The sequence below is a fragment of the Clarias gariepinus genome, chromosome 19 (genome assembly GCF_024256425.1).
Source record: "Clarias gariepinus isolate MV-2021 ecotype Netherlands chromosome 19, CGAR_prim_01v2, whole genome shotgun sequence".
Lineage (NCBI taxonomy): Eukaryota > Metazoa > Chordata > Actinopteri > Siluriformes > Clariidae > Clarias > Clarias gariepinus.
This window is the reverse complement of record NC_071118.1, coordinates 26240251-26257098: the sequence shown is the minus strand read 5'-3', so window position 1 is coordinate 26257098 and position 16848 is coordinate 26240251. Positions and strand designations below refer to the sequence as shown.

Here is a 16848-nt window from a genome sequence, read left to right as displayed (position 1 = left end):
TTAGTTCTCATGGTAAAAAAATAAAATAAAATAATCTAGGAAGCAAATATTTTTGCTCTTACAACATTAAGAGGGTCCTCTTTCAAACGTCAAGTCAAATACAAGCCTTGGCAGACTTTATTAAAAGCTTAGCACCTACACCTCAGCTAAAGGACATATCATTGTTAGAAGGAGTCTCCAGTGTTCTCCAGAGTGCGTTGTAACAAATAGACGTAACTGGATCAACATTCAGCATTTTTGTCTTATTAACCCCACCAGAAAAACAAATACAGGCTGGGGATTAAAATGTTTTTTATAGGGTTTATAGATGTTAGAAAGTACATCATGATGATGTTTTGTGGATGTAGTAACAGACACCATACTCGTTATCTTCCCCTAAATTTTGCTCCTGTCGCTGACACTATTGGACTGTAGGAACTGGGAATACTGTGTAGCCATAAAATGGTGTGTTACATTATGAAATCGGAGAAAGTAAAAGGTCTGATAATTGCCTGCCAGCTTACACCTGTGTCTCATTCGCTATAAAACACACACCTGCGGCATTTCCAAGTAATTTGTGCAGGCTTATCTCTTTTTTAGTTTCATCAAGGAAATGCAGATAAGCAAGGCCTATTAGTATGCACAAGTTCAAAAATGTCCTGATGTCCCTCATTTATGTCAGTAAAATGATAAATAAGAAATGTATTCATACTTTTATTATTACAGTATTTACACCACATAGCTTTTAGCATTTAGTGTCAATTCACACTAGACATTTCTCAATCAGCAGTTGAACAAATAATTATTTTTAAAAAGACATTTATTTTTTTTATAAAAATATACCTCTTCCACATTCAGCAGGTAACTTCAACAGAATGAGGTTAAAGTCCACAATTTTAGTTTATATGTAATCAAGCATTTCTGTCTCCATTTCATTTTCACTTCCATCTGGCTTGAAATCTTCATCGTCCTCATCATCATCGTCTTCATCCTCGTCACTGTCCTCAATTTTGCGTCCGGCCCGGACAGGCCTCAGCTTCGGGGAAGACAGAGCTGTAAAAAAAAAAGTTGAAAAAAAAAATGTAAGTAGAGCTGTATGAAAAATTTAAGGTATAGTTTAGGCCACATTACATATAAACTTCTGAGATGATAACTGTCCAACGCTTCATTAAATCCTGGAGTGATGGTGCTCAATTATCAATTTCACCGAAAAACGTGGTCAGAATTTTTTTTTAATGATTACTTAAACACTAGGTAAAGCTCGATCAGGAGTACAAATCAGGTAGTATAATAAAATCATTTTCACACACAGCAATGAGAACTCTTAGGATTTGGAGCAAAAAGATTACATAGTGCCCACTGTACAAGTCTCTGAAGACAGTGTTATGGTCTGGGGTTGCTCCAGTTGCTTAGGTCTAGACTCAGCAACGTTATGTGGCAAGAAAAAAAAGAAGTCAGCTGACGACCTGAATGTACTGAATGACCAGGTTATCCCGTATATGTTGTTTTTCTTTCTTAAAGGCACAGGCATATTCCAGGAGTTAAATTGTGAATGGGTGGTTCTGGGAGTACGAGAAATCATTTTCACACATGGATTAGACACCACATCCTGCAGATATTATAGGAAATATTATACAGGAAAATATTACTGTGACAATTTTTGGTCAGGCAGTGTGATAGTGATATTTTTACATTAAATGCAATTTTTGACTTTTTAAAATTAACCTCAAAGAGTATATTTCATCATTTTATTAAGCTATTCAAATATTCAACACATTGACACTGTCATCTTCACAAAGCATTCAAAAGATACTTAGAACATACTGGTGTACAGATTTATTCTGAGTAAAACACTGATGCTAGGCACCAATACATACTAATAGAAGAAGAGTTCAATCAACAGCAATAACACCGCTATCTCATACAGTAAGTCTCAATATCAGACCCGAATGTTCCAATAGCATAGGAAAAAATGCAGGTGCGCCTTCTGGATTCTGAAAAGCAGTCAATATTCAACTAACCTAATGCAGTGAAATTTAAAACGAATGTGTACCTGAATGGAAACTATTTTACTATATCCTATTACTGTTGATCAATTAATTACAATAAACAGCTAATGCATGTTTTGTTTTTTTTGTTTTTTAAACATGCCAGGAAGGTTCACAGGGTATCTGGGTGAGAACAGAGATATGCTTCAGAACTGGAATCCCACAGTATGAGAAAAAAAAATGCACATGAGCCTAAACCAACAGATGTGTGTGCCAAACACTTACAAGGTCTTTTAGCTCGTGCCACCTGCATGATCATGGAGGACAGGATGTTTCGGAGCTCATCTGCAGTCCTCGGCAAACACCAGCCGTCACGCTCGTCACACACTTCCTCCATCCCGTCATTTTTATGAATGATGCTTTTAATTCTGACAGCGGGCGATCATAAAGAGACATAACAGCACGTGTGTGTAAGACTTATACAGTATAAATACTGTAGATGCTTAGGCATCTTTTTTCAGCAATTTTTGTTACATAAAGTTTTTTATCACTGATTTAAAAAACAGGGCCTTACTTCTCTACATCCAGATCACACATCTGGTAAAACATCTGTCGGTACGGTGGTAACATTCCTTCACGGAATATGTAAACTGACTCCTAAAATAAATAAAATATCAATCAGTCATATTTTTAAAATGTCATTGTGTGCCATTGATTATTTTTATTTGCCATCTTTTATTGTATAAAGCAAAGCAACATTATAATACCCTACTGAACCTACTGAATTCTTTTTTAACATTCATTTCCATAATGACACATTAGACCAGGATACTGCATATGATGTAGCAGCAATGTTAAAAAAACATAAAATAAAAAAAGCACAAGAACCTAAGACAAAGTTTGGAGCTAGTATTTACCTTAAGAATGTATTTGGATGAAGACTGTAGAGAGCTTGATGAACCTTCCTGGGTGATGTCCTTCACACTAGCTGCTTGGGGAACTAAATGTGAAAAAAAGGCGGCAGGAGTAAAGAAACAATGAACTAATATGCATTCCATATATTGTTACAAACCCAAACTGGACATTTAAAATTTGGTGTTCGTGATAAAGTGCATAGTGAGAGAACATTACAATTACATTACTATCAAGGTTCCCTTAAAACAACAACCTTTAAGTTTTTTCTCACCTGTCTTGTTGACCGCAGTTGGAAGAGTGTACTGGTAGGCACTTCTTTTAGCTTTTACTGGTATATCATTAAAATTATGTCCTATAAAGAGAGTGACAGCGAGAAAAATAGAGAGATGGAAAACAACGCATGCTATAATTACACAAACAGTACCAGTTAAAAAATTTGAAATAAACCGCATTCTGTTGAAACAATGCTGAAGGCGTCTAAAATATACAATAATTTCCTTTGAACAGTTGATATTGAGATGTATCTGCTACTCATGCTCTGTAAATCCTTCAGAACGGCTGTAATCTGGGGGGCTGTTTGTTAACTGGTGACTCTAAATAAACTTCTCCTTTGCAGCGGAGGTAAGTTTTGGTCTTGCTTTCCTGGGAAGGTGTTTATGAGACCCAGTTTCATCATGGTGCTTGATGGGTTTTTACAAATGCACTCAACACAATACTGTTCTTGCAAGAACTATTCCTGAACAGCTGATATTCGCGTCTTAAAATAACATCTGACCGTTATGGGTTGTGTTTGTTCCTAATTACCTAAAATTTCTTTTGTTCAAGAATGTAGAAAACAAAATCACTAAACTAAAAACACTGAATTAAAAGTTGTGTTCAAACTTTTGACTGGCAACGTACATGTGTTTTAAACAGACTACAAAACTTTAGGAGGAAGGAGGGGGTCAATGCGATCACTGACACCTTGATATTTTATTAGTCTGTTTCCAATAATTGTATTTCTTTACTTATTTAAATTATATATGGTATAATGCGGACTGATAGAACTGATACATCCATATTGAAACAGCATTCTGTCTGAATCCAGTCCTGCTGAAGTCCTCACCATGTCTCACTCCACAGCGGATTCTGAAGTCCAGAACCTGGTAGATTTTGGCCTCTGGGTGCTTACGGGGATCGTAACCAAACCTCACCCACAGGCTTCTCCACGGCCCGGTCAACTGATGCACATACAATGATAATATTTAATATAATATAATTCAATATAATTCAATGCATTTTACAAGATATGACATGTACACCACAGCACTGTTCAGCACTCTCCATTCCTATATATAGCGGCAATTGTGCATTGAAATTAGTTCTTTTAATATTATTTATGTTAAAAGCACTTGTTTTAATACACAATTGCTTCTGTATTAACCTGCACTCAAATTTGTATAGTGTACACTCCATATAAACATGTTGAAAACATGTATTGCTAGCAAAGAGAGGTTTATAAAGGAGTCTCCAATGTCAGTGTTTTAGGATGGAGTGCTCTGCATTTTGTTTAACGCTATATACACACACATCACAACTGAATATGGTGCTTAAAGATATAATACAATGTGATTTCATTTTGAAGTGTCAGATTAGAATTTGACAGAATAAGACAACCTTTTTTCGCTCACCATGTAATAAGCCAGAAAGGGGAGCAGAAGCTTCAGCTTCTCGGGGTGAATGTTGATGTTGGCTTTGACGGCGTTGCGGGACCATATGGGCCGTCTATCAAACAGCTGTGAGCAAGAACACAGTCGCATATGACTAAACATATCACAAAAAAATGAAATTGTGTGGATCTGAGTGGACATATTATCACGTCATAAGTGGCTTTACTTGATTTCATACATTTGCTGTTCATAGTATTAGCTGTTTGCTAATTAAATTCAAATGCAACTTTAAATAAGTGCGAAAATGTGCTAATATTAAAATCATAAATATGTGTTATAACTGCATAATTAGATTAATTTATATATGTATATATATATAAATATATGTATAAGCTATATGTGTATTAGAACTCACCTTCCTCATTTCCTCTTCCGCCTTGATATCACTGGGGTGCATACCATTTTTCTGCCAGTTTATTTTAGCAGCCTCTAGTGGCTCAGTGGGAACAGTTTTATCTTCAAAACTCACAAAAATGGCGTTGTGCGCTCTCCGGGCTCGATTCGGACCAATCAAGTTCTCTTTGGAAAGCAAATGCGAAGGGTTTCCTTCTCTGTAAATTTTTAAATGATGAGAGTGATGGAAATTATTTGAATGCAAAGAAATCATGATTGCAATGTAATCAGACATTAAACTGTTAATCCCAGTTAAATAATGAACTGGTTAAACTCTAAAAGTAACATTACTTTTGTATTAGGAATATGAAGTTCATGTAGATGTGCTGTCTGGCTAGCTATACAAAAAAAGTTATGCAATTAAAAAATTTGCATAATGAAACACAATTGGCATTTTCAGAAACAGTTTCAAATTGTGCAGTAATCATTATCACACTATGACCAGTGTGACTATTTTTAGAAATCCTTTTAACAGGATTTAATAATAAACGTGTTTGGAAATTGACTTTTATGCATTTGATTGTTTTTAATTTTTAGCAATAGGATTATGTGTATTAATCCAAAACTTTATGGGACTTCACTGGATGTTTACCTGTGTGCAACATCTGGCCGGTAGTAGTAATCCACCGGGTTGTCCAGACGAGAAAAGATAGGAGGTGGGAGGAAGAGCGGCACAGGTTGATCAAAGAACTCCTTCTTTTCAGGTTTGCGCAAAATGACCTTGTCATACAAAGAGACCTGGGATCCGTCAGCCTCTCTGTGCATTGCCAGGTACTGAAAATCTGCCATTCCTACACAAAAAATAAATAGGTTAAGTTGTGAAATTTTGGGTTTGGTTGTAAGATTTATTGATTTATTTTTAATAAAATACAAAAACAAAACCTTGAAATTTATATGTAGTGTCTATCAGGCCCAGGATCTCCATGAAGACTTGAGACTCCCCGCTGCGTCTGTTTGTTCTTCGGCGCACTCGGATCAGCAGGTTGGTGGAAGAATAACGATTCCCACATAGAGGGTGACAGAATGGATCCTTGGGGCGGTACCGCAGCTCTAGCCTTTTGGACGAGTCTCCATACGTCTATATAAAAAAAATTAAAAGGGAGAGATAATTTGTTTGTTTATTACGAGGGGGTATCAAAAAGTGTCAAGTGCTAGTTTTGTATCACTAACAGATGGCAGCACAAGGCTCCAGGGACAATCACAGGGAGCACCAACCTTGAGTCAGTGTGCCAAAAGACATCGTCCTGTGTACATTAAAAGGTGTGCAACTGGTGCTATTCTCTTTACTACATCATACAAGTTAGAACAAAGAACGAACATGAAATTCTGCCTGAAACAGGACAAATCTGCCACACAGACGATTGACATAAGCAAGTTTACAGCGATGCCGAGGCAGGACCTTTTTCAACAGACGCTACATTGTGCATTGAAGATTTCTCCCCAGGGGCCAGACTGACAATATCGAATTCTACTGCCAGGTTTTAAGGTGTCTGAGGGAAGACATATGGCAAAAAAAAGTGTTAATCTCATAGAATACTGTTGTTCTAACCATTACATTTTACTGCCATTTTTTCGGTCATCACTCACTCATCATCTATACCGCTTTATCATGTATACATGGACATGGGGGGCCTGGAGACTATTCCAGAAGACATAGAGCACATGGCAAAGTACACACTGGATGGAGTATGTCTTTGCATGTCTTTTTGGGGTCCAGGGGAAACCCCTCCAATCACAGGAAGAACATTCAAACTCCATGCACACAGACCAGATCCAGGAATCGAACCTGGACCCTGCAGGTGCAAGGCGACAGTGCTAACCACTACGCCACCATGTTGTCTCTGCCATAACTTTCAGTGAAAAAAAATATAAATCATTAGAACAGATATGAACAGTCATGTTGTCAGAAAGCTGATTTAGCAGTGTCTTAAAGCTTCAAAATTACAACTACTACAAACCCCTGAAGACTCCTTCCAAACATGATAAATAACAGTCAAATTCACACCGTGTTTGTACATATTTAAATTCCTCAGATGTCTTTTAGAAACGTACACAATTAAAGAATTTTTACATTAAAACAGTGATAAACAGTCACCTTGGACAGCCCCTGCTCCCCTCCAATGGTTTCCAGCATTTTGTCCACATTATTAACCAAACCCGGATATTCAACACAAACCAGTCTGGTTTCTGATAACGGCATCGTTGCGGAGTCTTTACTTTTACACTCAGTTTCCATGACTGAAGTGGCCGCGTTTACTGTCGCGTCCATTGTTATTATACTATTCTATTAACCGAATACACTCATATGAACATATTCACTGTTATCACCGTGAGCGGAAAACGCCGACTAAAAAAACGTTCCGGGTGGAAACTGTACTAAATCTGCATAGTTCCGACATCGACCAAAGAAACCTAGAGAAATCAGAGTGTGATAAAATGTGTTTAATGTCTGCAAATACAAAATACATTTCTTTTTAGATTTATTTTTTGAGAATACTGACTAAGCTTTTAGTAAAAAAATAAAAAACAAAAAACATGAAAACTCCATGAATTACCTTTTATTGAGTAAATCCTGGAAACCTGTCAGTTTCTATAAATGTTGCCAGATTGCGACTTTTAATTACCAATAAAAATTCCAGTCAGCTTTTTCCTCAGAAATCACAAGCATTTGCCTAACGTTAGCATTTTGCTCTTCCTTAGTTAAGTTAAACACATTTTATAACTTTCTAGGAATGTTCTCATTTGGTTTTGGGGAAGGTAAACGTTCCCACATGGTTACATGAAAAACTGAAAATCTTTAGTTCTCTGATGCTGCTGCTGCTTTTAAGTGTTGTGTCTTTGGAAGTACAAAAACAAGAACATTTAACAAGAACCTTTCTTGCGATATTGTTTCATTATTTTATACCATCTGGGGTTTCTGCAAAATATCATGGTGGCATGGTGGCTTAGTGGTTAGCACTGTCGCCTTGCACCTCCAGGGTCAGGGTTTGATTCCTGACCCTGGATTCAATTAGGGACCTAATAAAGAATAATAACCTCTGTAGTTGGACTTATTTATTAGTTATTATTATTATTATTATTATTATTATTATTATTACTAAATCCATGAAATTCAATAACATTAATTCATTCATAATTATCCAGTACAGGGTCACAGAGACCTGGATCCTATCCCAAGAAAGTCCGGACACAAGGCGGCAATTATATCGGGGTTTTTTTTGTTTTGTTTTTTGTTTTTTGCTGTAAAACAGTGCTGTAAATTAATGTACACCTATATTCATTCACTAAACATATTCAATTTTTTACATTTTATGGCATTTGGCAGACACCCTTATTCAGAGCGACTTACATTTTAATCTCATTATTCATATGAGCAGTTGCGGGTTAAAGGCCTTGCTCAAGGGCCCAACAGGGGTGGTTGTGTTTAAACCTGGGACCTTATGATCAGCAGATCTACTTCTGCTCCTTATTATATTATATTATATTATATTATATTATATTATATTATATTATATTATATTATATTATATTATATATACTCCATATACAGTATATTCTATATAAATATTACATATATTTGTATTTAATACAGATGTCCCAAATACAAATAATAAACCTACCACCATTTATTTGAACAATATTTTATTTACAAAGAGACTGTACTGTACAGTTCAAGATCAATAATATGATCATTTTTGTTTATGTTCGACCAACCTGGCAACCCTGGGTTCAGCAGGCCGTCAGTCGCTTCCTGTGCTTCAGTGGAGACAAACACTGCTCAGACAAAATGGTAAGAATTTACAGTCTAGCCAGGTTCATGCTAAACGGATTTACGGTGTTAAGGTACGCATATAACATCAAATCCCCTAATAATTGAAAACTGCAGTTTACCGATGACCGACAATATTTTTAGCCTGTAGTTAGTTAGCGAGCTAGCTGCTTAGCTTCCTCCACAGTATCACATGACTACAGAGCTAACTGTGGAGTTAGGCGAGGTGTTCCCTTCTCAAGGCGTCATTTACTGCAAAACTGCTTTGTATGAAGGTTTAATCCCAGTTTCGTTGCTAAAGCATTATTATTATTTTTTGGTTTGTGACATCACTCAATTTAAAATAAAAAATAATCACACTCCCAGATACTCGGCTAACTCAGGCTAACATCATAACATGGTCAGTTATTTTATCAGAATACATGTTCTTAATTCAGATTAGAACATAAGGGTTTGTGTTTCTCTTGTCTGAGCCTTTATTTATTACAAAAGAATGTCAAGATTTGGAACACTGGCACTTTTCAAGATGAATTCTGAAATATTTTATTCTGGATAGTGGAAAAAGCAATATCAGGCTGTTTTTAAACACTGTTCATATAATATTAGACACAGTGGTTAGTTGGATGTTGGAGTTTAAAACAGGAAATAAACATTTTCAAGACTTTCCCATTATGGGTTAAGATGAAATAAAAAAAATCGTAATCCTGCCTGAATGACTTGCATGTTCATCTTAATATTTAATCTCCACATGCATCCAAGATTTACTTTAAAATAAAAAATAAAATAAATTCTACGGTTTCTGCTGTAACTACATTGTATGGCGGTGTTGCATTTAAATTATATATATTATATTGTTTTTTGCATTAATTATATGGCTTTATATCCAAGCCATATTCGTATATTACGAGGGTGAGTCAAAGACTATCCGCATTCTGGCTGTAGAATTTATTTTAGTTACATTTTAGCAAAGACAAATATATAATTTTTGGCATAATCTCCTCACATTTCAATATACTCTGTCCATCCGTCAACAAGCTTTCGTATTCAATCGTTAAAAAATGTTTGAGGCTGAGCTGTGAGCCACGAATGCTCCACTGTCTTCCCTTCTTCACCATGAAGTTAATCTTCATTCTCATAGGGCTGCTTTCAGGAGAACAGGTGAGAGTCAAATGGATAAAGATTAGAACTATGGGGAAGATGTTGTAAGGACGTGCATCATCACACAAGATCACAACAGCCCTTGGATAGCAGTCCTCTGCTTTTAATCCGAGGTTTAGGCTTCAGCTCCTCAATAAGCATCTCACTGTACTGAGCACTATTGATTGTTTAAACCTTTTCCTGATAATGTTTCGATACTGGTCCTTGAGAATTTTAAAAATCTATGAGCATCAATTTTCTAGTTGATTGTTGACTTTAGAACTTTTTTCTCCGATGTTGATTGAGGATGATTCTATTCCAGTCATTTACTCTCTGCAGTGTCTCATCACCAGTAATGATTTTCTTCAAGAAACCTTTACCTTGCTTAGACTATCTGTCCAAATTTTGTTTGCTGATATCCAAACGCTTCTGTTTATACTCTTCTGTGTTTCGGCACCAGGTACACCCTCAGACCGCAACAAATAAATCATTGCATGCTGCTCTTCTTTTGTTCAAATCACAAGTGGGTTATCCATTTTGCTAGCACCGCAGTTACAAACGAACTGATATAACACTGCACTGGTGTGATTGGAGAGACAGTAGTCTTAAACTGAAAGCGCTGATAAGACAGTGCGGCCAACAGAAGTTTTAATATAATCGAAGTGCGGATAATGTTTGACACACCCTCATATGACATCAGTGTTACAAGCTGTATCGTGTCAGACTAATGTGTTCAAAAATGTCAGGGAAAACCATTACAAAATGATAGCTTTAGATGGTTTATCAAACTAGACCAATAGCTTTAGCTACTGTTCCCCTCCCCTAAATTCCTCTCCTTTAGACTGAAACCATTTCACTTTCCTAAAACCACCTGTTATGGGTTGTGGTGTTCCTTCAGCTCATTTTAACCAAACGAATAATCATTTAGTTTTCCACTAACCCCACACTGCTAACATTTAATTACCACTTAACCATTGTCACTTAACATCTCATTTATGTTTGGATTATTCACTTAAAATTCATTTGGGATTTCAGTTTTTCTTCTCTGTCTCACACCATCTTGTATTGTTTGTGTTCCTTTATTTATGATTATGCACCATTTTGATCTCTTGATGTCCCCTCCCCTACTCCTCTTCCTGCTCCTCCTGCTCCTCTTCCTCACACACTGTCTCCCATCCTGTCTCCAATCAACTGCCTTGTGCTCAGGCTGGTCACAGAGTAAGTGCCCCTCCACTCCCTCCACCCTGCTTTACCGAGGCTTCTATTCCAGACTAAGGGTGACGGCTGAGTAACACTGCTCTCTGTAAGGCTGTCGGATCTAGTCTGACCTCTGCTTTGTATAGGAATCACAAGTAAAGGTGTCCTGGGACATGCTCGGTAACATTCTCTCAGCTAATGTGTGGTTTGGTTGGTCAGTGAATATACACTGTTGTAGGTTTATTAGTATATTTGAGCCATGAAGTGCTTTTCTTATAAGACTTTTGAGAGCAATCATTTATGAAAATGTTCCTGTTCAAGCCAGGAAATGTTTTCTTTTTAAAGTGGTAACTGTATAGTTTTGTTCTGGAGCAGTGAAACTATTGAAACAAGCAAGTGAGGAAAAAATGTGCATATGCAAATTGTATATTTGGTTTCACACAATGATATATATTAAAATGGACAGATGGATGTCCCAGAAATCATAAAAACAGTTACAGCTGGAACACTTTCTTGCTTCACACCCACTATCAGACTCCATTAGTAGAGCTAGTGCACCATGGGGATAGAGATTACAAGGGACCAGCCGATACAATATAATCACAATATCTACCAGGTGCCAGTTTGATTTGTGTATCGCGACTCTGTTATTATCATGATTTTATAAATATGAAAAAAAAAATTAGATTTCATTACAATTCTAAAAAAATTCATCAAATAGTTTTACCACACAGGATGCTGTGCTGCCTTTCAGTATGTGAATAGTTTAGACCCACCACCTGTGGGATCATAAAAGAAATGCAACCATACTGTATACAAATAAAAAATTTATTAAAGAAAAATCCACTTTGCAGTCAGCAGGGTGATACATGAAAATAAAAAGTGTATTTAGAATTAGAATCACTCACCCCTCCTTAAATATTCTCTGTACAGATTGACTGAAGTCTGACAAGGGTACTGAAAATGAATGAATAAATTAGTACAATTCTCATTTGATGGCTATAAATTTTCCTCAATTGTTGGATTTGTTAGTCTCGTTGCTCCAGCAAAAAATATTTGTTTTGACTCATTATCTAATTGTGGTCTTAGAAGACAATTAATAATGAATTATTCCTCATTTTTTCTAATCCTGTCGTGTAAAATAATACTTTGCAAAACTTTACTATTCCTAGAATAATTTAATTCCATATATCCATACCGACCGCTTGAAAAGTAAGGTTGTTACCCCTAGACACACTTGGTACTGGTGATTAATGAAAACGTGACTACATTATAAAAGTTTAAGTTTATAATCTAATCTTTGAGTTATAACCAATCTAAAGTGAACCTTTAACATTCGACTCATTATATATCTCCAGCTGGTCCTTGTATTAGGTGACCTGCACATTCCTCACCGATGCAACACTCTACCAGCAAAGTTTAAGAAGCTGCTGGTGCCTGGCAAGATTCAGCACATCCTCTGCACGGGCAACCTCTGTACAAAGGAGAGCTATGACTACCTGAAGACACTGGCTGGAGATGTGCACATCGTCAGAGGTGATTTTGATGAGGTGGGGTTTACTTTTCAGTTCAATTTCAGTTTAATTTCAGTTCTCGACTGAACATTCTTGGGAAAGTTCTTTATTAATAGTGGCTTGTATAATAACTTATAGAAACTCTAAAATGTTATTTGAAGCATTATCAGAGTTCCCCCCCCCCCCCCACAGAATCTGAATTACCCTGAACAGAAGGTGGTTACGGTGGGCCAGTTTAAGATTGGTCTGATCCACGGGCACCAGGTGATCCCATGGGGAGACATGGCCAGCCTCGCCCTTCTCCAGAGGCAGCTGGATGTGGATATTCTCATCTCGGGCCACACGCACAAGTTTGAGGCCTTCGAGAACGAGAACAAATTTTACATCAACCCCGGTTCAGCCACAGGGGCTTACAATGCACTGGAGAGGTACAGCACTGACACACACATCCTTCACACCACCTCTGCAATATAAGGTTTAAATTTTCTCTTAAAAGTGGTGTTTGTAATGTGTGTTTGTATTGAAATTGTGAATGGAAATGAATTATGATTGAATCTGGAGTTTCGGGGTTGTTTAATTTTTTTTTACAGAACTACCCAGCTACCATTTTTTTGGTTGACAAGATTCATATTTCTATTACTTGTCTCTCTTCACAGCAACATCATACCGTCCTTTGTTCTGATGGATATCCAGGCATCTACGGTCGTCACGTACGTTTACCAGCTCATCGGCGATGATGTCAAAGTCGAGAGAATCGAGTACAAGAAGTCATAAAGACCATCAAAGTAAATTTGTTGCCTTCTTCTAAGATGTGTTTCGTCTCATTCCCTCCTCGACTACAGCCCGGAGTCTCTGCTTATCGCAGATGCTGTACAGTAACGCTCAGAATTTTACTGAAGTGTGAACGTTGTTTTGTCATCAGCAATTGCTTGTATCCCCTTTATCAGCAGAGTGTTAAGAATGCAATAATTTGCATTAATCTATTATTTCCATAATTTTAGTAACTAACCGCACGATGTCTTATATTAAAGATTTGTCATATTGACTTTTCAATGCCACTGCTGTTATGAGTTCCAAGGCCCTGATTCAAATCATGTGAATTATTTCATATAATAAAAAACTACACAGTGTAGCATATTAGTCTTGAGCTTCTGTTTTATTTATACTAAAAACCTACCAAATGAATAAGCATAAACTTTGTTGGAGGTAAGGTACGAACAGTTACTGACAACAGATTTTTACAGATAATGAGATTTTTATTGTCTTCATTTTCTAATCACCATTGCAAAACACAAGATAATGCGGAGATGCCAACATATAGTGTTTAGGTGTAAAGCCAGCCCCAAACATATAAGAATCACAAGAAAGACTTAGCTATGACCTCATCAAGGAAGTGAACCCCTGATCAGATAATACTTTGGGGACTAGTAAAACATGGACGTTTTGTAAAGTGGCTAGTGTGCTAACTATTCCTTTCAGAGCATGGCAAGTACATTTTTGTCTTGGTTCAGGGATTCAGGTAGCTGTGACAATGTTACGATCTGAACATGTGATCTTGTGACAAAAGAACAATCTTTGTTTTTTTTTTATTTATGATCTCATGCTATGGCAATACAGGAATAAAGCATTATTCCACACAAATACAAATATATTTCACCTTACAGAAAGATGAAGAAGTAAGGACACAAAATAAAAGAGATGTACATTTCCTTTTAATGGTGGTTACTTTCACTTTGCACAAAGTTTATCTTTACAAGCCTTGGGGTTTTGGATGGACCACTAAAAACAAGGGGGAGGGGCTTATCACTTCAACTGGTGCTAAGGTTTTGTATTATAATTTTGGTTTTATATATTGAATGTAATGTTTGTTCCAAGATGTATGAGAAAACCGGAGAAGGCAGCGAATTATCTTATTTGCCATCCTTTGGGAAAAAAATTTAAATGTGCATATTACTCAGTAACTACAATATATCTAAAAGGAAAGCAGTTACAACAGTGAGGAATAAACATCTGGACCTGAGAACAGACCTGAGGCCCTGTGAGTTAAAGGGGTTAACATTCTACAATGGTCTGTCCCATACACACATATATAGTACCTCTTTATATTAAGTCATGTTTTTCCTTTTCCTTCTTGGCTGGGATTTCCTTAATAATGATTCTCGAACCCTGGATGACAAATTGAATTAAAATGAATAAACAACAAAAAAAACACATTTTAACCTTAATTATTGAACTACAATATTAATTGCCTTTATTAATTGGTAATACATTAATATTGAAAATATTAATTACTTATTTTGCTGTTTGTTGATTTTGGGTAAAATAGTCATCTTTTTGCTTGTACGTCTGTCTTTTTGGTCCTTCGCCTTTTCATCAGAGCTCTCCTTCTGTTGTGCTGAGGTGTGATCCAGGTCTGGCAGAGATGTTCTCAATGGTTTGACAATGTTTGACATGAAGTTGCCTAAAAGCCAAGGTTTGATTTTGTCTGTATGACTTCTAAAGTATGCATTATATTTAAGTCAAATCAGTGTTATTTGGAATATTAGATAAATTGTTATGAAGTTGCACCTATCCCGATAGATCTTTGTAGTATATTCAGGTAGTGTTGCTGCATCAGCTTTCGCATGTGAGTCTCGCTATATGCTTCACACACGCTGTGCAAGTAGCGCTTCTGTCCTGGCGTCAAGGCTGGGTACTGGAACAGAAACACTTACATTATTGGGTTTAATTTAAATCAAATCACACAACTAGACACAGACTATACATTTCGTTAATTGCTGGTGTTAGTAACACCATGGCAACATTTTTGAATACTGAATAATTTTTATTTTATGTGGGATTTAACTCTACAAGCAAAAACACATGCAGTGCATTAAATACTAATTGTTCTGCATTTTCGACAGTGAACTTAAAACCAGCACTTGATATGTTTAATTCACCCCACGCGTTTAAATATAAATTGTGCCTAAGAAAAAACATTAAGTTTTAATGTATAACCTGTAGGAATGGAGCAGTGAGCATGGCTTCAGAAATGCCGATAGGTCCTGTTCTCTGTCTGAGATTCTTAGGTCCATATTCTGAGCTCTTGGGACCTATACAGTACAAACAATAAAACAATCATCCTATCATGAACAGAGCAATCAGTTTGCAAACTCGTGTTTGGTTATTTGAATTTTAGCCATTTTTGCATGGTATGAGGTCTTTCAAATTCTGTATTGTAGGTACAGTATAACGTTTCTGTGGTTTCTACAGATAACATACACTCCTGTATTCCTAGAAAAGAAACATATCAGGTTGCTAAGCTAAAGACACTCTGCTGTTTCTCTCCTGAAATTAAAGCATCCCTCACATGGGTAGGGCTGGTTTCTTGTGTACATCAGGGTTACCAGATTGCATTGACTGTTTCAGAAGAAAACCATAATAGGCAATTGTGAAACATACGCGACTGTAATTTACAGTACATGCAGTTATCTTGGTAGCTTTAATGACTAATTATTTTCTGATACAAACTAACAAAATGTTGACTCATTTGATGTCAAATCTATGGTGTTTTATGAGGCTAAATGTTCAGACAGGATAGAAAAACACAGTGAAACTTACTTAATTGTAAGGTATGAGTGAATCCTGATAACCTGTTGACACCAAAGAATAAATGAATAATACCAACAATAATTAAAGCACAGATTTGAGTAAAATAATGAACAATATAATAAAAACTATTAAATGTTGTAAGAAATAAAATGTGTATAGAAATACTGTAAGTATGAAATATAAAATATGCATAAGTTACTCTAGAGTATAATGGGGTAAGTCTGGTACAAGAATCAGGATCTCTTCTCTTCTTTCCTCTCGCTCTCTCCCTGTCTCTCTCTGTCGAGCTAAACATCCAGACCTTTTTTTTTTCCTCTGGACCTGTCATTCTGGTGCCCTGCTTCTGGTCGAAGATGTACCTCCATGAAGGCCTGTGTGGTCTGCTTGGGATGCATGTGGTGACCGAGGTGGTTCCACTTCACCACCAAGACAGTCCTGAACTCGGCAGATGCAGACAGCTGTTCTCTGAGGACTTATGACTATGGTCACTCAATAGTTCAGGACTAAAAGTCGCACAAACAGTTTTGTACCTGAGATTTCATTAACAAAACTAAACTCCATATTAACTTAAACACCTAAACACTAATTGAACTTCCAGCCTCCTAACATACAGTGTGACTGCAGATCAATTTCTGCTATCTGATATCACCCAAATG

The 16848-nt window shown here is 36.6% G+C and overlaps 2 protein-coding genes across 3 annotated transcripts; one reads left to right on the top strand and one right to left on the bottom strand.

The window, feature by feature from the left end:
• Positions 1–704: 704 nt before the first annotated feature.
• On the bottom strand, positions 705–9257 carry gtf3c5 (general transcription factor IIIC, polypeptide 5). Of its 2 annotated transcripts, none has more exons than XM_053478691.1 (11): positions 7080–7313; positions 5867–6062; positions 5577–5775; positions 4947–5142; positions 4553–4657; positions 3988–4102; positions 3154–3234; positions 2885–2967; positions 2542–2624; positions 2253–2395; positions 705–1032 (listed from the first exon to the last, which is right to left on the bottom strand). In XM_053478691.1, the coding sequence occupies exons 1-11, from the start codon at positions 7251–7253 to the stop codon at positions 881–883; spliced, it is 1527 nt and encodes a 508-aa protein (XP_053334666.1). In that variant the 5' UTR covers positions 7254–7313; the 3' UTR covers positions 705–880. The 2 variants fall into 2 exon arrangements, with proteins under 2 accessions (XP_053334666.1, XP_053334667.1); XM_053478692.1 differs by lacking the exon at positions 7080–7313 and adding an exon at positions 8699–9257 and having other exon boundaries at positions 706–1032.
• Positions 8706–13741, top strand: vps29 (VPS29 retromer complex component). The gene is made up of 4 exons (XM_053478693.1): positions 8706–8774; positions 12446–12637; positions 12794–13029; positions 13258–13741. The coding sequence occupies exons 1-4, from the start codon at positions 8772–8774 to the stop codon at positions 13373–13375; spliced, it is 549 nt and encodes a 182-aa protein (XP_053334668.1). The 5' UTR covers positions 8706–8771; the 3' UTR covers positions 13376–13741.
• The last annotated feature ends 3107 nt before the right edge of the window (positions 13742–16848 follow it).

What these genes read in the sequence shown, in the direction of transcription:
- gtf3c5 (XM_053478691.1), bottom strand. Translation starts at nt 7,253, where the DNA reads ATGGACGCGACAGTAAACGCGGCCACTTCAGTCATGGAAACTGAGTGT. An exon ending in CACTACATATAAATTTCAAG is followed by an intron (nt 5,776 to 5,866) that starts GTTTTGTTTTTG and finishes TTTTTTGTGTAG; the next exon opens with GAATGGCAGATTTTCAGTAC. An exon ending in CGGCCAGATGTTGCACACAG is followed by an intron (nt 5,143 to 5,576) that starts GTAAACATCCAG and finishes AAAAATTTACAG; the next exon opens with AGAAGGAAACCCTTCGCATT.
- vps29 (XM_053478693.1), top strand. An exon ending in TCAGAGGTGATTTTGATGAG is followed by an intron (nt 12,638 to 12,793) that starts GTGGGGTTTACT and finishes CCCCCCCCACAG; the next exon opens with AATCTGAATTACCCTGAACA. An exon ending in GCTTACAATGCACTGGAGAG is followed by an intron (nt 13,030 to 13,257) that starts GTACAGCACTGA and finishes CTCTCTTCACAG; the next exon opens with CAACATCATACCGTCCTTTG.